At 40.9% G+C, this 20382-nt stretch overlaps 3 protein-coding genes and 1 non-coding gene across 4 annotated transcripts; 2 read left to right on the top strand and 2 right to left on the bottom strand.

Moving 5' to 3' along the window:
* Nucleotides 1–5: 5 nt before the first annotated feature.
* LOC136436489 (thiol S-methyltransferase TMT1A-like) lies at nucleotides 6–5602 on the bottom strand. The gene is made up of 4 exons (XM_066430492.1): nucleotides 5495–5602; nucleotides 3760–4136; nucleotides 3447–3590; nucleotides 6–872 (listed from the first exon to the last, which is right to left on the bottom strand). Exons 3-4 carry the CDS (start codon nucleotides 3555–3557, stop codon nucleotides 639–641), a joined length of 345 nt encoding a protein of 114 aa, XP_066286589.1. The 5' UTR covers nucleotides 3558–3590; nucleotides 3760–4136; nucleotides 5495–5602; the 3' UTR covers nucleotides 6–638.
* LOC136437712 (small nucleolar RNA U3) lies at nucleotides 1730–1949 on the top strand. The gene has a single exon (XR_010756277.1). It is a non-coding gene; the product is annotated as a small nucleolar RNA U3 (small nucleolar RNA).
* LOC136436488 (thiol S-methyltransferase TMT1A-like) lies at nucleotides 5422–8759 on the top strand. Its single transcript, XM_066430491.1, has 2 exons — nucleotides 5422–6158; nucleotides 6579–8759. The coding sequence occupies exons 1-2, from the start codon at nucleotides 5568–5570 to the stop codon at nucleotides 6813–6815; spliced, it is 828 nt and encodes a 275-aa protein (XP_066286588.1). The 5' UTR covers nucleotides 5422–5567; the 3' UTR covers nucleotides 6816–8759.
* On the bottom strand, nucleotides 7549–20303 carry LOC136436484 (coiled-coil domain-containing protein 22 homolog). The gene is made up of 18 exons (XM_066430486.1): nucleotides 20141–20303; nucleotides 18395–18566; nucleotides 16332–16464; nucleotides 15750–15883; nucleotides 15117–15201; nucleotides 14587–14756; nucleotides 14131–14241; nucleotides 13580–13669; nucleotides 12664–12720; nucleotides 12441–12560; nucleotides 12068–12187; nucleotides 11625–11741; nucleotides 10955–11056; nucleotides 10384–10491; nucleotides 10085–10180; nucleotides 9489–9548; nucleotides 9259–9333; nucleotides 7549–8724 (listed from the first exon to the last, which is right to left on the bottom strand). Exons 1-18 carry the CDS (start codon nucleotides 20188–20190, stop codon nucleotides 8611–8613), a joined length of 1914 nt encoding a protein of 637 aa, XP_066286583.1. The 5' UTR covers nucleotides 20191–20303; the 3' UTR covers nucleotides 7549–8610.
* Between the last annotated feature and the right edge of the window lie 79 nt (nucleotides 20304–20382).

The following is a 20382-nucleotide window of genomic DNA, read 5'->3' as shown; positions in this document are numbered from 1 at the left end:
AAGACTTTTTACTTTCGGAACCAAAGCCCCCCCCCCCCTCTCACTGGACCCGCGGCACAGGCTGGCGGCGTCGCTGCGGCCGATCGAATTGACAGAGCACTCAACGAATTTCATCGACAAAAAACGAATCTTTGAAGCTTTGTGTGTTTTGTTGTCTTTTTGGTCTGTACGGTTTGAATGATATTGCCATTATAAAGTCCGGCAAGGGTAACACAAATCCAGTTTAGGACTCAGCGACGCCGCCAGCGTGCCGCAGGTCCAGTGAGAGGGGGGCTCAAGTCTTTTGACTAAGTGGCTACAAAATCGATCAAGAACTTAGAATAAGAGTTCAGCGACTTCAAATTAATCTTCCCGAATGATCATTTTCTTACTGCCTACAAAAGAATGCCATTATTTGCATAACTCGTGCTTTTTGATATGCACCAGACATACAATTATATAGTCAGCTTTTAAAACTTGTCAATCAATCATTTACTACTGTTCGTCTGTTTTGAATCAAAGGTGTTCCAACATTTTCAGTCCTATTTGAGCTTCTTCATTATGAAAAAAAGTCCATCTTTTTCAAAGGATCTGTTTGTCTCGCTAAACTCTTACTACAATTGCATTTTATTTACAATATTGCAATTGATATAGAATATTTATTTCGTAGCCGTGCCGTACAGAATCTGCATGATAACCTTAGGCCTGAGGTTCCCCTCTATCTTGTACTCAACGTCTGAGAACCCGGCCTTGTCCACATGTTTCCAGGTCTCCCTGTTGGGACGACAGCCGTCCGACAGCACACGGAACACCGGGGTGAGAAGGTCCTGTAGGTGCTGTACCCAGGCCAGGGTCGGGTGCCGCACGTGCTCCAGGTAGTAAAACTTACCGCCCTGAGGAAATAGCACGTGATATCTAATTAAAGGGTTTTATTTGCAAGTTCTTGCCTGAGGGCAACATGGCCACGACACAATGTATAGCCAAAGTATACTGACAGTGCAACACTGCAATGAGTGGGTTTTGAGAGGTTATAACAGGGTTCTAGTTTTCTTTTCGTCAGTAAAAGTTTGGATCATGGACTTTACATGGCTCTTTTCTCACCTTTAAACAGTTTAGGTTTGGGGCAGCTGAGAAACTTGTTGAAATGCATATAAATATTAAACATATACCTAAAATGTAGTGTCAAATTACGTGTGATCGCCATGACTGAAAAATAAAGTTTATACGGCTTTTCAAAGTCCGCTTTTTGCGACGCACTGCTCCACTGTACGGGCTTCTCGAATGTTTGATAAACAGTTGTGCGGAAGAACTAATCTCCAAGCAGATGTAGTGAGGCGCAAAATCGTAACGTTTCTCAAGCTCCCGGTTCCGGAACTTGAAAAACGTTACAATTCTGCTCCTCTACGTCTACAAGGAGATTATGGAAAAACGCCCTCCTCAGAAAGCGCAAAACAATGACGTTTACTTTGACATCTTAAATTTCCCGCTTTCCCGTGATGCAACGTAACTACTTACCTATGCATACTAGTCAATCGACGTACTATTCTTCAATTACTGGACTGGTTTTAGCAATAAACTAAAATAATTTTCACGAATAATCAATATAAATATTCAAACTTATCAATCTTATGATGATGTATCATTAATCATGGTCATGCTTAAGTAATATTTAAAAGTTTAGCCACGATAAGACCATAACAAAAGCTGTAAAGAATTTTGTATCTATCTCATTTGACAACCACCGTCAATTAAGATCATACTTTTAGGGATCATTTCTATAGTATGTGACCCGTGCATTCTCACGGAAACGTGAACGCACGCAGAAGCCACGATGACGAGCGGTAGCGTCCCCTTCTGAGCGCGAAGCGGGCCGGGAGTGATGCCCCTGGGGCATCGGGCTCCCGGCCATTGATGACCGTTCCTCCCCCTCTCACGGAGGGGCCGGAGGAAGGGGACGCATTCCGAGTGGTTTCCCCCCCCCCCATTTTTTTTATAAATTAAAGCAAATACCTACACCCAGCCAAAGGAGGTCATGTGAACTCCTTGATTCAACTTCACTCGTGTCCTTAACTCCATAGTTATATTCCCCTTCCAGTGGGAAGGGGGATATACTGTTTTTGCTTGCCTGTTCTTCTTCTTCTTTCTTCTTCTTCTTCTTCTTCTTCTTCTGCCAAAAACCAAGTAGATGTGCGGTGGTAGCTCTACTAATGGTATTGCAGAAAGTTATATGTACCTTATGTTACATGGTTCGGATGTTATATTTAAGATGTAGGTACCTATAGGAAAGGTGAATACACCTGACAATGAATTATGCTAATGAGGACCTTATTTGCATAATTTATGCAGAAAATTGTATTTCCCTTACCGTACAAGCTGCAGATGTCATCTTTGAGATGTAGGTACCTTTAGGAAAGGTGAACACACCTGGCCATGAATTATGCTAATGAGGACCTCATTTGCATAATTTATGCATAAACTTGTATTTCCCTTTCCGTAAAAGCTGCGGATGTCATATTTGAGATGTAGGTACCTTTAGGAAAGGTAAACACACCTGGCCATGAATTATGCTAATCAGGACCTCATTTGCATAATTTAAGCATAAACTTGTATTTCCCTTACCGTAAAAGCTGCGGATGTCATCTTTAAGATGTATGTACCTTTAGGAAAGGTCAATATACCTGGACATGAATTATGCTAATGAGGACCTTATTTGCATAATTTATGCAGAAACTTGTTTTTCCCTTACCGTAAAAGCTGCAGATGTCATCTTTGAGATGTAGGTACCTTTAGGAAAGGTGAACACACCTGGCCATGAATTATGCTGATGAAGACCTTATTTGCATAATTTATGCATAAACTTGCATTTCCCTTACCGTAAAAGCTGCAGATGTCATCTTTGAGATGTAGGTACCTTTAGGAAAGGTGAACACACCTGGCCATGAATTATGCTAATGAGGACCTCATTTGCATAATTTATGCATAAACTTGTATTTCCCTCACCGTAAAAGCTGCAGATGTCATCTTTAAGATGTAGGTACCTTTAGGAAAGGTCAATATACCTGGACATGACTTATGCTAATGAGGGCCTCGTTTGCATAATTTGTGCATAAACTTGAATTTTGCTTACCGTAAAAGCTGCGGATGTCATATTTGAGTTGTAGGTATCTTTAGGAAAGGTGAATACACCTGACCATAAATTATGCTTATGCAGACCTCGTTTGCATAATTTCTGCAGAAACTTCATAATACCCTTACAGTCAATGCTAAGGATGTTATATTTGAGGTGTAGGTAATGGGAGGGGAATATCCTGCATTTTCCTGAAAATGTTGCCATTCTAGTTTGCATGGTATATGCCCAATCAATTACGTTCCATGGATCTAAACGCCTTGGACTGAAGTCGTTTTTATCTACTTTAAATAACCTCTACGCGTAATATATATGTCAATTCATTCGGACGAAAATTTACCGGTTTGAGAACTCTCTTGACCTCTCCAAGAACGGCATCGACGTCATGGACGGAGCACAGCACCAAAGTACACACGACAGCGTCCACAGATCCCTCCGCCACGTCAGCCATGTCCTCTGCACCCGCAACAACGAACTTCGTCACCTGATGAAGATTTAGGAAAAAAAAAAAAACAGCGCATAATTCTACGGCGGACGTTTATGATTGCCTTTTAATAATCATAACAACGAACTGAATTTTCAAGTCATGGAATGAAAATTACAGAAAAAAATAAGTGTGATGTTTGCAAGTCACTAGAAAAAAATGTCCGAACCTTAACACTCGGATACTCGTCAGAATTTTCTTTCAGGTACTTGTCAAAGTGGGGGTTGGGGTCGACGGCGATCACGGAAGTTCCCGGGGGAAAGTATTAAAAGTTGGCTCCACTCCCAGCCCCGATCTCTAAAACTTGTAAAGACGCCCCATCTTGTTCCTTAAGATCGGCGAACACGTCCTGCTTTAATTCTTTAAGTTTTTTCTCACTAGATTCCATGGTTCTGGCACAAGCCCAGGCGAACCCACGCTTGTAGTAGGCTGTAGCTGCGTCAGGGTTGAGTTTAGCGAAGGTGTAGAGTCCGACAGGAACGCTTACAGGTATCAGGACGGCCGGGCGGGCCAGGCGGCGGAGCAAAGATGCCATGCCGCTTCTTTCTGTAATCAAAGTGGAGTGAAATAATTAACTATCTGGCATCTTTACCGTCTCTACGGACTAGAGCAGCGATTGTTCTATCAAATTTCTTCATTGGTGCACTACCGCACATGATTAGTGTAGTATTACATTACATGTACTCGGTTTATTCCTAGCAATAGACCATTAAAAAAACATAACATGTACTATTGGGGTGAAAAGTTCACACAACGCTGGGGCATTAGTCAAGTTTCTCCTCACATCATTATGTACACTACGACCGGCTATGTTAAATATTTACCAATTGCAAGGTCAGTTGTTGAAATAACTTAGGGTTGTAAACTACATTGCTTGGCAGCTCAAGAATATTCCTTTAGTCATAGCAAACACTTTCCTCACAAAAAATTCACAACAATCCCTAGAATACTCAGTGCGTACAACGCATGGGGAAGTCTTGGCGTTATGTATGACGTGCGCTACGTGCTAGTCGGCCTGCTAGGTCCAGTGTTTGTGTCTGACATTGTAGCGAGGCAACGCCAGAATGTTGGTATCGACTTCCTCTCTTCATTTTTCCGGTCCGTTTGCTATTGAAAATTGTCATTACAGATGCGGTATACTTCATTTGCATGAAAGCAATTTTCTTATGAGTAAGTTTTGGTAATATAAGACATATAAGAAAATGGGAGCGAGAAAGGCAAACAAAATTCTATGTTTTCCAATGCCGATCAAATATTCCGCCCTTAGTTATTGATATTCATAACAGGAAAATCAATCTGTCTGAGAGAGCACATTGGACCTAATAGCAACACCTCCCTGTATTGGCTGTAAAAATATATCCTGCTACTGAAACAACAAGGTAACTTGCTGTCATATGTGCCACTAGCACTACAAGGTGAACAAACGAACACATCCTAAGACCAAGAAGGTGCTTTGTGTACGTAACGTGCATTGCCTCGAGCCCCGGGCTCGTTCACGTCCCATCCGAAAGACGGGTGCAGCTTCAACCAATATGCCCTTCCCCGGAGTTAGCAACTGATGGTAACCAGGAGCTTAGCCTGGTCCCAGTCTCTAGGGTCGGCTTAGTGATGTTTTACCGGGCCAGTCAGTTTCTGATGGCCTTTCTACCTCTGGCTGCCATCCTACTTCCGCTACACCTTACATACGCTGCCTTCCTACTTGCCGAACTAATTAATCCAAGGCCGTAAACAACACCCCGAGCGGCCTAAGCTGTCTGGGCGGGTGAGGGTCACTCACAGTGCCGTAGAGATATCGGGGAGGCACCGAGGGTATGGATTCCAGGCTACCAGGAGCTCAACTGTGAGGCTACCAGTTTGGCTCCTGGGACATCCCATTGTCAGATTACTAAGAATCTAGATCTCACCTGCTGTCACCTAAAGAACGGACCGTTTGAACCTGATCCGGAAGTCGAGCACAACCTGAAACCAGGAGGTTCCATGCAGCTGAAATCCAACCGCGCCACAATATTCACGCAGGTGAAAGTGAAAAGGTCAACGACCTTTCGTGAACTCTTGGAAAAGCGTAACAACATGGCGGTGGTCTGGTGGATTCTTACGTTCGTTGGGATTTTAGTTACCGCTCTCCTGACTCAACAAGGCAGGACCATGCTTCTTCTGATATACAGGAAGGTTTATGCATATGTTCTGTCTCGTATAGCGAAGTCCTACAACAAGAAGATGTCCCCATTTAAGGAGAAACTGTTCGAAGACTTGAAGACCCATCCGGCCTCGGTGGCAGGGAACCTCACCGTGTTGGAGATCGGGGTCGGTGCCGGGGCAAACTTCAAGTTCTACCCGCCCGGGACTTCAGTCATCGCCGTGGATCCAAACCCGGAGTTCGACAAGTATTTGATGAAGAACGCGGAGGAGTTTGGGGAGGTAAAACTGCAGCAGTTCGTGATAGCGCCCGGAGAAAACATGGCGGACGTGGCTGATCACTCGGTGGACGCTGTGGTGTGTACACTGGTCATGTGCTCCGTGGCTGACCAGCCGAAGGTCCTGTCCGAAATCAAGAGGGTTCTAAAACCAGTGAGTATGGAAACAATTAAAAAGCAACTGACATTATCATAACCTATTTTACGTTGTTCTAATTTCTCAGGCACAATCAGTGACATAACAAGTGTTTTTTGGGGGGAGGGGCGGTGCTTCTGGGTCAAGTTTTTAGGGAAAGAAAGAAACAAGGAACGCTAAAAGAAAGATTGTCATGTACGGGTGAAAAGACAAGATATCATGATTTCAAAGATATGAAAATATATCATTTGCCAAAAAGTACATAATATCTTTACATGGTCTAGCTTTGCAAACTACAGCTCTGTTTATTTTTACTTGAACACATTCATTATAATGTGTTCAAGTGAGCTTAGCTACTGAGGAGCTAAACGTGTTTGAGATCACTTTTCACTTTCAAAGGATTGTACTAACTTCCAACTTTCTCCATTCCAACTGCAGGGAGGGAAGTTTTACTACATGGAGCACGTGCGTGGGACCCCGGGTACCTGGGTGTACACCTTTCAGAACTGGGTGGACATAGTCTGGCCATACCTGGCCGACGGATGTACCGTCAGGTCTGAACTCTGGAACCACCTCGACACCGCCGGGTTCTCACAAGTCGACTATCAGAAGTTCAATGCACCGCTGAAGATGGCTCTTATAGAACCACATCTTATGGGAACTGCGACAAAGTAGTTGAAAAATAGTGGTTTCTTACTCAACTATGACAGGGTATCTGAATACATTCCAGATATCTTTTTTAAGATGCCCGATGGTCTTCGATTAAAACAAAAATCTAGTTCTTTTATACTAAATGTACCTTTTATGAAATTTATTCTTCAGGATTACTGTAAACGCAGAAATGTTCTCAGGGATTTAATTCCGAGGTAGAGCGAAAATGGATTGTTCGTGGTGGTTTTAAGTTCATTCTTGAAACAATTTAGTAGCGCTACAGTCACATAATGGAAACACTTTTCTCTGTGGTTTTAAGTTCGCGGTAAAGGGTTCACTGTGGAAACCGTGTTTCTGTAGACTGACCAATACAGTGTTGTACCGAAGATCTTGAAACTTTATTGAGGTTTTATTTTCACAGGTTTTTCAGTGACCTCTCCACTGTGAATATATGTTTCCAATGTATTACTACAGACTGTACTACAGAAATGTATCAACCGCAAATTTAAACCACCACGAAAACCTCCCTTTTTCTCTGGAATCTAGCTTTCAGGACAATTGCCCATAACAAAGAAGCTGTATTGAAACAGAACCAAATAGGCTTTGTAATCTATTTTCTTTTGACGAAAAGAATAGAATAAAGTATCTGAGCAATTTTATATGATTTGGTACAGTATCTAGAATAAGCCCAAGATGGTATTAAAGCTTATAGCATGAACTTCTCAATGAGCAGTGGTAAAAAGTACACTTACACGAATTAGCAAGAATCGGTAGTTGTGATTTATTTGTAGCAAACAATTGAAACTATTACATTAGAAGTGGCAACTTCTCTTGGCACTGTCAGAAATGTACACATTACCTCATTTATTTGTTATCCATATATTTGGTGCAGATAGTACTGTTTTTTTCTGGTTAACATTATATCTTTTTATTTTAGACAGAAAAGCATTTCATCTGATGGCCTACAACTTATCTGCTGTTTGATTTGTGTAATGACAATAAAAGTCAAATGTTCACAGATTTTAAAATGATAGCTGGAATCATGTTATACAAGCCAGACCCAAGGCCAAGGTAAACAACGTATGGTAGTACACAATTTATGCGATCTTCTTGGCATACAATTCTACAGATATTTCCTTAGCATCCCAATGCAAATGGCTATAAGCTTGCGATCAGAATATATCTAATAACATAGAAAGCTAAGCAATATTGAAACTACATTTTGCTGATCATGATGTTCAGTCCAATTTCTATCTAATGATGTCGATAATACAGTAATGTTATATCTGTACTGGCCAACATTTTCAAACATACATAGCTAACTCATAACCAAATAACACTGTCAATGGGAAATTACGGTATCTAAAAAAAACAAAATTAGTATTGTTCTTTTTCTTTTAATCAAATAACTTGATTGCATAATTCTTGTAACATTCGAATATTCATTTTTCCAAAGATCAACTTTCTTGTCTGTTGGCAATTCTATAACATCCCTGGAAAAATGAGTACTTGTAATTGATATTTTCTAGTTTAAGCTTTTTTTTGGGTACCTGAAATGAGGGTTTGCATAACGTGAATTCAAAGTTACTCAATACACATAGGTTTGCACACATGCATTGCCTTGTGCCATGCTAACTTTGCTTGTGTGCATTTCATCTAATGCAGAGAACAAAAATTATGATCTTATCAAAGAAATTAAATTGCAGATGCTGTTGTCATCATCAGTTGCTAGATTTGACAGAAATACTGACAGTCCACATACATGTATCTGAATCATATCACATAGAGTGTGTTAATAGCTATGTTGTAGCTAGGATTGTTATTTGCCCTTAAGTTTAGCCATGATGCTGGAATTTTCTTGTTTCATCTGTTTGAAATCCCCCTGGATCCTGTCCAGGTTCTGTGTGGTCTTCTTGGCCCCTTCAGTTTCAATCTGATAAAACAAAAACAATAAAAAATGTTTGTGAATATTTTTACACATTTCTACATAATTATACTATTGCAATACATGGTAACAACACAATCAAACCGGTACAAATGACCACCTCTACACCTGGCCAATGTGACCACTTTTTTGGTGGTTGCTAATAGGTTATTTTCCCATTCTTCAAATATTTTATCATTCACAAAACATGAAACATACAAAAGGGACAAGACAAGACAAAGTGAAGGCGGACTCAAGTTACATACAACTTATATTTTCGGAGCCACTTGTACAGTATGGGAAATAAAATATTTAACAAGACAATGAAAGACACGGGCAATAAAAGATACTATAAGTCTATGGATAAGTCCACTGCCCAAAAGAAAATAGAAGAGGGACACATGCATAGTAGTAATAGCAGTATCCAGTATTTGATAACTAAAAACGTTTGGTACCTTTTCAAGCAACCTTGCAATACATGCATAATGTTATACATCCATTCTCAATGTTAATGTCATCTTCTGTCTTATCTAATCTACACACCTGATCCTCCAGATCCCTGATCTCTCTCAGGATCCCTCCCGTCTCCTCAACTGTCTTGATCAACTGCTCACAGTTCTGAAAATTCAGTAAAATCAAAGTGATCTTCAAATGGATTGTTTTCTGCAACCATACAAAAGCACTGTCTTGGTCTTCTTAGAAATCAACAAGAATAAAGTAAGGTATCAAAAAGGTCCTAAGTTCATACTTTAAAGGGAAAAAGAATACCTTACCTCATGTAGAGCTGCTAAAGACTTGTAGGCTTTCCTCACAGCCTCATCTTTCTTGGCATCCTGCAATTTTTACAAAATGATAAAAACCACACACTGAACCATGTGTACAATGAAGCAATCAGTGTCTGGATATATTGTTACAGCATAAATAGCATTTTGTTATGTGTTTGACAATGGGCATGATGTACTTTTGGGGGGGGGGGGTGTTTTACAAAACTGGTAAACCCCTATATAGGCATAACGACACCAACAGTGTGGCTCTCTTCATATACATGGTTTCTAGTTTTATGTTCTATCCAAGAGGACGACCTTAACTGAAGCTAGATACTCATTTACACCTGAGTTAGGTGAGGAAATAGGTGTTAAGTGCCTTTCTCGAGGGCACAACATTTGGAACTTGCTAGGGATTTGGACCTAGAACCTTCAGATTTTAAGTCATCAATCCTACCCACAAGACCATCTTGCCACCTTTAAAGCTATTTTCAGGCTTATCAATCCCCATGAATACAGTATTCCTGTCCATAAAATAAAGGGCTGCTATCAACGGTTTCACTACTCCTGGTACTAAAAAAAACAAATTGAAACAGTTGACTTACCCTAAAAATAAGTTCATCGGTGACAGCAAAAGTCCTGTCCAGCTTGCCTGTGAGTTGGTTGATTTCCTTCTGAACATCCCTCGTGTCTATCAGAATCTGGGAATCAACAACCCACAATCACATTTTACACAAAAATTTCACATCAAAATGGTGAGAGAAAGGTACCACACGTGTGAAATAAAATCAAAAACATTTCATACATACAAGATCTGGTGGGCATAAGAAAGAAGGAGAATTACATTTAGGTAACATCACAGATTTTTAGAATAAAAACTGTTCGTTAAAAAAAACTGTCCCACCTTGTCAATCTCTTCCTTTTGTTTCTTGATGTTCCCCACTATCTCCATGATCCTCTTGGTGTAGGCACCTCTGTTTACATCCTTAGTCATCCTCTCATATTCAGATGCCTACAGACACACCAAGTACACATAACATGGGAGATCAAGAAACTGTATGTCAAGACTACTTCATCACAAAGGCATAATCACAATGTGGAAGACATGTATGTGTCATATAGTAGTGAATAATTCAGCAAAGATCTTTGATATGGTTTGCATTTTTTAAAGAAAAATCAAACAACATTCACTCGCCATCTGGATGAAGTTGTCTATGGAACTTAACACAAATGGAACATGGCACATATTGAAAACAAATTTTACATTTGGGCTTTGGAGGTTGCGGGTTCGAACCCCGGCTGGGTCATGCAGAAGACATTAAAAATAGGACATTATGCCCCAATACTCAGCACTTACAAAATATACATACTATAGGGAAATGTATGCATAGGAAAGGATTGTAACTTCTTTTAACTAACACTTTTTGAACTACAGCTATGCAGAAGAAAGTTTTTCATCAACCGTTCGTACTAACCAGCTGTTTGTAAACATCGTCTTTGCCCCTGGCCTCGTCTGCAACCTCCTTCATCTTCTCCCTCAGACTCTTGATCTCTTCTAGTTTCTTCTCCGACTGAGACTGGATGTAAGGAAGGACAAGAACATTGGTTCACAAGCATAAAGCTTCATCTTAAAAGCTTCATCAGTGATTGAACATTACTGTACAGCACAAGAAGTTATAGAAATGGAGAGAGGCACTGCCCTATACATTGAAAGGTGTGGGAAGGATCTTAAAAACTTAAGTTTTACACTGACAAATTCTTAGAGGTGGGGATTATAAGTATTGTACCTTCCTAAAAAATTTTAAACCACTGATGAAAACTTTTGCATTGAATCTTCATCAAAAATAGTAAAATTTACCCAACCCTTGTACCATGTACAGACCCAATTCAGAACTTGAAAGGGTAGGAGTCTTTTTTAACCCAATATAATTTATTGGTAATACACTGTAGATTTATTGATGAAGGTTAGACATCAAAGTAGCAAGATACGCCAAAAATAGTTACTCAAGCAACTGGATAAAATTTTGAAACAGTCAGACGTTTCAGACAGCATCCGCATGGAGGAGATCTACCATCAAAACCACGGAAATAAAACCACCGTGAGTATAACAAGATCTACAGTTTATCATAAAGAAGACAGTGTACCTCTCTGTTAGCGTTAAGTTCCTTGAGTTCCCTGTACTGCTGGATGAGGGGAACCCTGTGTTTCTCCCACTGCTGGGCCAGGTTCACAAGTCTCTGAGAACTGCCATCTACCACCCCCTGGAAAACAACATATCATCTTAGTACAATCCAATTTCATTTCTTGGTGAACAGATTCCAACTTAATTTTCCTTATGATTTGAAAAAGAAAATAAAAAAGATCACATGTACCATTTAGAATATGAAGCAACTCAAAATGCTCATATTATGACAACAAAAGTTGGAGAAAGTCCTTGTCTTCCTTGGTGTTAAACTTTTATTGCAGATGGAATATGTAGCAATGCAGTCATGTCCCCTAGCAGCATGGAACAAAACTGCAACTAGGGAATCTAGAATCAGACTGTTCAGAATTGGACATCATCACTGCACTAAAAGTTGAAAATTACCTGTAATTTTGTGATGTTGTTCTCAGCATCCGGAAGAAGGTCTAACGTCCTCTTCTTGACCTTGTAAGCCTCCTCCTTGTCGCTCCTCCCTCGAACCTCTGTATTCACCTTTTCTTCCATCTATAAGTGCCATATAGTTTGATTATGCATCAGCACTTTTCACAAGTCATGTAACACGTTAATTAGGCTAATTACATACTACAGTGCTGTTATTTAAGAGTAAATTCATGTTGGTAGAAATTGTGGAGCATTTTGCAATAGACCTAAAATGATGCTACAGGGGGTACGGACGCTCCCCTTTGATATTGATTGTGCTATCGTATTTTGAGCCCTGAAGTATAAGCTGAAAGCACAGAGTCTTCATGTGAATCACCTGCTGTATCCCAGCTGTAAACTTCTTCATCTCCACATCCAGCGACTGCAGCTGACCTGTGACCTCCTCCAGCTGTCCCCGCAGCTGCTCCACCTCCTCCTCTCTCTTCCTCTGCATCTCCTGCAAGGAGTCAGGGGATAACATAAGCAATGCAGTCATGCCACCTAGTAGAATGGTACAAAATTGCAGCAAGAGAATGCCGTAAATGGGACAAACAGCATACCTCTTCTGTGTCCACTCTTGGTCCCTCTCCCATCATTTGGGCTGCTGTTTCTTCGTCCTAAAGGACCGCAACAAAAAGACAATCAAATCAACAAGATATCTTTAACTGCTTGTGATTCCTGGACATGATGCAACATCTTCTTCGGTTCTATACACCACATGAACCATATTGACACAGATTTCATTCATCTTTTATAAAATCATCTATCCAGGATGGAGAATTGGTTCCAGATTAAGCTTGTCTTCAATCCTGGCCAAGTTAAGTAAAACGTAACAAATATATTAACACTATCAATCCATAGGAACAGAAACAGAACGATACACATTATAAGAACAGACAAATTGGAGTTTATTGGAGTTCACTTCTCTGCAAATGAAGAATTTTGTCCAACAGTCAGCATTTAGACTCCACTGAAACCCCACAGCACTACTTGCTGCACTGCCCCCTATATACTGACTCGCAGAACACCCTCTCTTCCACTGTCGAACGTCTTGTACAGCAAAGCCCCACTACATCTCTTTTACTCCAGGGGTCAGCTGCCCACAACTTTGAGATTAACAAACAACTGTCTGGGGCACTGCATACGTATATTGAAACAATGAAAAGATTTTCTTCCAGCTGAGACACCTTTAAAATGTGCACTTAAATGTATTACTTTGAATTGTATACTGAATCGTCTCTAGTATTTTATTGTTGTACTTCAATGTAATTGTAATGTTAAGTGGTCCGCAACATCAGCTTGGCTGCCTGCTATGTATTGTCTTGTTGCAATTTTTAATAAAGAATAAAGAATTTAGAGACCTCCAAATAAATATGTGTACTTCAGTGTAATGTTGCAAGGGGGTAGCCCTCATGAGCCTGAATGTTAGTGACTACATGATTGTATACATTATGTGAGCTCATCACTGGTTCTTACCTGAGCAAACTGGAGCTTCTCAGTATGAGTGAACCTTGACCCTTTGGTCACGCCCTTTCCTACACCCCTGTCAGTGAAAGAGCTCAGCATCTATGGGATAAAGAGACAATGTCAGATACAACAATATGTTCCATTTGAGCAGCATGGACATGTATGCTCTGTCCTAAAAGTGACATTATAAAAGAAACATACAACATTATACATATACATGTATATGTGGATTTTTTGTTCAATTTTATATTGAAAAGCAATTCTAAATTCAAAAGAACATAGTTTACAATCCCATAGCTCTCTTATTGCTAGTTGCATGGCTTATTTATCTTGTCTTGAATTACTAGTATCAGGTACCAAAGTTTCTTTAGAATAGAACTTATTTAAAGAAAATGAAAAAATACATTTTCACTGCAAAAGTTAAACTACTTATCAATGTCAAAATACAAAATAACAACTCAGAAACAGGCTTTAACAAAGGTGTGAAAACAGCTTAGGTGCAGAAAATACACCAACATAGTCCCTCAAGCAAACAAAGTGACGCCCCTTCTAGTACAGACCTGTAGAAGATCCCTGCCAGCGGTAGCCTTGCTGGTCTCCAGCTGGATAGCCTGTCGTAGCTGGTCTGATATTCTCTTTTCCAACCTCTGTCTCTTCCTTGCTTTATAATCCTGGAGAGGAAGAATCATGTATGTACGTTGCTTGTAGAATATTGTGACATCAGTACTGCATCCAATAACCATACACTTTTTTGGCTGACCAATGATATCACAGCCTCATAATCAAATCTCAAAAGAGGCTCCTGATTAGTTGATGCCATCTGGTTTGTGATAATGTCTCTTGGTGGTTACTTTAAAATTTCTTCTTTTAAGCAAGGAGGTCTAAAATCAATAACTTTTCAAGTCAAAGGATTACAACTACTGACTTTATTTGAGGCTGCTATTTAGCAAACTCTTGATCTTCATTGTGCCGAGAAATTTGAGTACTGTGAAGATAAGTGAATTTACGGTACGTACCTCCTGTGACAGTCTTGAGGGTAGGCCGTGCTGGTTCCACTCAGTTTCCCACTCCTGCTGGGCGGTGACTGACAGCTCGTTAGCCTCCAGGACAGATGGAACCACCTGTGAACCCTGAGGGGGCTGGGACGTCAGGGGCTGCAGGTGCTTGTCATAGTACCTCTTGAACTCTGGAAAAACAATATTTCTCACAATTAGTCAATGATAAAGGCTACATTAAGACAATCTCTTCCACATGCATTAGTCTGGATTATGCGGAATGTCTAACAGTTCTTTAAATGCACTGCCACCTCTTCACCACATGAATCAAATTCCATGAACCCATCGGCAGGTTTCAATTCTAGGGTTGGCCCTAGTTTGGACATGTTGTAAGGGATTGCATTTGTCAGTTCAGATAGTGACATCAAGCCGGCAAAGAGTAGCTTATATGTACATGCATAGATGTCACAATTTTATTATTTATATCTACATGTATATAAAATATATGAAGTCTTTATATTTTTGTGCAGTTCGGCTATCCTTAATAGTACCTTTTGGAGTCTTTTTTGTGACATCACCAACTCCTTCAGGTGAGCGGACAGGACAGGAATGAAACCTCTTGACTCCACTCAGACCCTGTTTAAAAATTTTAATACAAACATGTACCTCAGATAGTGACACCTAAAAGGAGCTACACCTTACAAAGAGTTAACAACTCTAAGTATGATGATACACCTAATAGACCGATCCCATTGCCCTGACCACCTCCTTCACTCTCTCATGATCATTAGTCAAACTGCAGATTGCCATTCTATCATTGGTTGAAAAGCTAATTGTGATGGACAGTAGTCAGGATCGGTCTATTAGTTATACATATTTTGCTACATTTATACCTATTACATCTCAGTAAGAAGTAATATAATTCTAATCCCTAAGAGGAAACTTCTTACTTCATTCAATTTCTTTTTGGCAATACCTTAGGGGCGGGGCCTGCTAGATAACTTCAGTTTCTGGGATCATCTTCCCAGCTGTAGAAGTCCAAAGTTATGAACCAGCAGTGAACCATGTTTTAACTGAGATTTCTGACTATACCTAAGGTGCAGAGCCTTAAGTATAGTATAGTATTGGATTTGATTTTGGTGTTTGAACCGAGGTAAAGTTTTCTGAATGACAACAGGACGTACCTCCCTGTGCCACTGCCGTGGTTTGGTCCCCCTCCAGCACAGACCGTCTTGTTTACAGTACGATGGCGTCCACGCCGACTTCATCTGTTTGTCTAACTCTGCCGCTATGCTACGCTTCAACATGGCGGACTTCCCTGTTTAGAAAAACAGCAGACTCAACACATGTAGGAAAAGGATTGATGCATTGCACAATGTAAAACATTTTCCTGAAACAATTTGAAATGTTTCTATACCCTGAGTCTATTTCGCCAATTTAGAAAACACTGAGGTTACTGCTGTATCTGGCTGTGTGTATGTATGCTACACTAGAAAGCAAACGTTGGTGAGCAAATGCAGGATATTTTACTCCCATTCCCATCCCATGCAAAATTGGCCAGATTCAAAGTCAGTGCAAAAATGGACCATTCCTAAATTACTTCTGACCAAAAACTGAATATTCGAAAAACAACCTCTGTACAAAAATTGATCTTTTTTTTCTAAATCAAGTCCCATGCACAACAAACATAGCCAACGGCAGCCAATAGATAGAAGATTTAGATATTATAAGACTGTCCCAGTATCCTACACACTACAGTTTCTTACCCATGGGTTCTGAGGCAGCTTCGGCGGTCTCTTTAGGCATCTTCTCCATGAGGAACATGAGGACTCTCCTAATGTCGGCCTCGTTGGAATACAGGAAGGTTTGGTACCCAATGTCCCCTCTGAACCCCAGCTCCTGAGGGGGTTCAAAATGTATCATAAAATCAAAAGTTAGTTAAAGTTAAAATCCTCCCACACCATAATTGATGTATAGGGCGGTGCCCATCTCCGTTTCATAGCCCTGGGGCCACACTGTGGTGCAATCACTGCAGCAGGGGGCTAGTCCACTGGCAAAGCTTAAGTCAAAATCAACATAAACTTAATATGATTGAGATAACAGTAAGTGTCAACCTAGAAATCTGTTTCTAAATCGGTTCCTAATCCTAAATGAATAGAAGGTAAGGTAAAACAGTCATCCTCTTTTTCTTCTGGCTAGTAGTAGTAAGTAGCTGCATTTCTGCTTCGCTACAGCTCAGTATTCAGCCAAGTACACACATGTCACCCCTGTTCTGTTTTGTTCAGGACATCACACCCACTCTCAATAATATAAGATTGTTGGGTTCTGTTACGTGTACAGGTTTGATATATGAGGCTAACACCTGAAGCTCCCTTGTACACTGGACTGCCAGCTTTATGTCCCCATCTGAAATTACAAATGCAACCCCTTCTACCATGCCCAAGCAGGGTTCAAACTGCCGCCCCTGGATCCCTGCGTAGAGTAGACCAATCCCATAGCCAATATACTGCTGTCGAAATGTAAAAATGAAAAACAAAAACATGAAATGCAAATATTTGACCTCCTTGATTTGACAGACATGCAGCCACTCTCTCATTAGTGAACAGCTAATTGCCATGCTATGATTGGCTGAACTGCTAATTGTGATGGACAGTCTATGGAACAAATAAATGTCCTTGTTTTAGCTGAGGCATGTCCCTATAGCTCAACTGGTAGCAGCCTTACGGTTGATTTCCTGGTTTCAATTAGTTGCCAACTGGGAGACACCGGTTCAATCCTGGCCTAGGACATCTCGGTTGGGGCTGCACCCATCTTTCAGAAGGGACGTAAAATGGGGGTCCTGTGTTCAAGGTGGTGCCTCAAGCATTTTAAAGGAGGATCGGAGGGCTAGCAAACCCTCCCTGTGAAAATATACCCTGCTACTGAGACAGCAAGAAATCTTGCTGCCCTATGTGCTAGTCTCCAAGCAGACCTACGGGTTGGCAAAGACCGTATCCAACAGGCAGAAGGAGTTTTCATAGCCAACCCAAGGTCTGCTACAACTCAAACAGGGCGGAGCATTTCTATTCAATAAAGGTGCCGCTGCCCCTCCTCGTTGTAATGCTAACAGCCGTACGAATGTCCGGGGTACGAATCTTTTTATGACCAAGCCCAGTCACCCGCGCACGTCCCAGTGGGAGGTTCGCGCCTTGGTTGAGCCTAGTAAAAAGCTCTCACAATAGCAGTTGCTTTCACCCATCGGCGATGTTTGTGGCATCATGGAAAACCGTTCTTACAAAAACATTCGTAGACAATGTTTACTGTTTCGGGTTCAAGCCACTATTACTTGAGATTAACTGCAAGATTCCACGTGACCACATGGCGGGAATTGCCCTTACAGTTCCGACGTAACTGGTCAAAATTGATCGCATTTTGTGACGATTGAAGCAGTTTTGGTAGCGATCTTCGTAACAGATTGATTTTGAAAAAGAGACCAAGTCTTTTCTGTTGGCAACATTTAGTTTATTTTTCCTGGGAAGTTTAATTTTCGCGGTACAGCTCTGCCCAAGTGAACGGCCTCTCAGTCGCGGCCTGGAGGTGTCAGCCCGGCATGGCGCCGCACGCCCGTGCGGACAGAGAGTAATAAACTCACTTACAGAAGCACAGTTTGATTAGGTAACAATTAGATGTTAATAGCCTTTGTTCAGACCGACTTGTTCCAGACCTTAGATTGCACTATAAGCTCCTTCTTCCAGTTGGATACGGTCTTTGCAATCTATTGGGTCTGGTTGGAGACAACTATGTGCCACAAGGGTCTGAAGGAACGAAGGAACAAACAAACATGTCTCACCTGACATGACGTAGCGAGCTGTGTGCCGACCCTGTACCTGGCGGACATGCCGGGGGGAAGGGCTGGGGAGATGTTGACTCCATCACCGATCACTCGTAGGCACTTCACTGTCGCTTCTACAATGTTCTCAGTACTGAAGTGTTTCAGGCTCTGGACATCATCGTCCAACCCACTGTAAAAAAAAAACGAAATAGATAAACACCTCTTCATTCAATATCTAATATGATTACAGCAAACAAACATTACTAGTATAGTAAAACTGCCCACTCAGGCCCGGTCTCTAAAATCGGGTCTGTGTGAACAGGTGATCACTACAGACAGATTCTTTATTTAATGCTTGTGTCAATGAGAAAAATCATCTAAGGTGGCACCAAAAAGTGGTCACATTGTCCAGGTGGTCCTTATGTAGAGGTGGTCACTTGTATCAAGGAGGTGCTTGTATACAGGCCCACTATTTGACTGCAGTTGAAATATAGCATCATTTTTTTTAAAGCACCAAATTTGGCACACATGTATTTCTATGTTTTCTTAAAGGCACCCAGAGCACTTTATGTGGCTTCAAACTCAAATTAAAAAACTCAGTTTTTTTTGCCATTTCTACACAGTAAGTTTCAATAACACTATACCATTACATATTGACATTCAAGGAGCAAAGATGCAATGCCGTTGTGTGTTGAGCACTGATAGAAAATCCAAGCACTATCAGCGCCGCGATTTTTTAAAAAAATTTTCCGACTTGTTGGAACGTGATGTCCCGTCGCCGGAACTTGCGGAGAATGGACCGTTCCAGTCGAACACCAGAATAACGCACAAGTACATGAGAAACGGACTTGGTAGTAGTTGGCAGTGTGTTATGTAAACTCCGTCCCCTTGAGTGCCTGAGATGTTTTCTTTTTCATTTCGTTTTTTTCCTGGGTATTCATGTAGCCAATGCAGTGAGGAACCGGCTGTCCCAGATATATATATATATACATGTATACATACCATGCATGTCATTTCTGTCCCACTAGCGATGTTTTTTTACGGAGGTGTTCCAAATAGAACAGGGGGTTCTAGATGGTGTTCGACGGGAACGGTCCATTACCGACCAAAAAAACCGTTTTGAGTTCTGTTTCAGTCTAATTACACTAGGCGCGTGAAACTAAAGGGATCATTGTGTAGCTTATTTTCGCGTGGCTTTTGAGCGCTTGTATCATGTAATCTTCGCGCAAATGTGGTTAACAGTGGCATTAAATGACAATTTCATGAAGATTACAGCAACTACAATATTTCCAATTTTCAAGCCACATAAAATGCTCTGGATGCCTTTAACAAATCATTAATTGTGAGGGCATCTTTATCGATATCTTTGCACAAGAGCATTACTGGCATTTTTGGCTAAAGTTAGTTTCAACCAAAAAAGGATATTCTTGACTTCTGTGCCATTATACTTTTTATAGCTGAATTGATGCCAATAATACAGAAATCTTATTCTTAGCATTCTGTAAACAGAATCGTTACATCCAAGAATCAACAACAAGCTGCAAAACTCAAGTAAAAGTCGAAGTACTAGTACTGTGATTTTAGTTCCCCCCCTTTTCCGCTGATGACCTCAGACATCCGCCCCCTCCCACAAAAATGTAACCATCTGAAAGACCATAATTGCGCAACAAATAACCTCATATAGGGAATTTTCTACATTGTTTACAAGTGTCGGCATTTCCTTAAATATTTTTGTTCCACAGAGTAACAGAGAACGGTACCTACCAGCCGATTTCTCGGAGAGTGTGGATAATAATGTTGTCCACTTCTTCCATCTTGGATCCGTCATGTGATACTTGAACTTTGCCCCGTGATAACCTTTTGTTACCTGACCCCGCCAAAGTTCATAGTTCAAAACAAAAGCGCCACATTTTGACTGGAGCATTTGTCATCAGTGTCCTAGTTTTGCACTAAAGGGCGGAAAATATTTGATGACAGTTGGCAGGTTGGATTCTGTGGGAATTTTC

This window comes from Branchiostoma lanceolatum, chromosome 6 (assembly GCF_035083965.1).
Source record: "Branchiostoma lanceolatum isolate klBraLanc5 chromosome 6, klBraLanc5.hap2, whole genome shotgun sequence".
NCBI classification, from domain to species: domain Eukaryota; kingdom Metazoa; phylum Chordata; class Leptocardii; order Amphioxiformes; family Branchiostomatidae; genus Branchiostoma; species Branchiostoma lanceolatum.
This window is presented reverse-complemented; position numbering and strand designations above follow the sequence as displayed.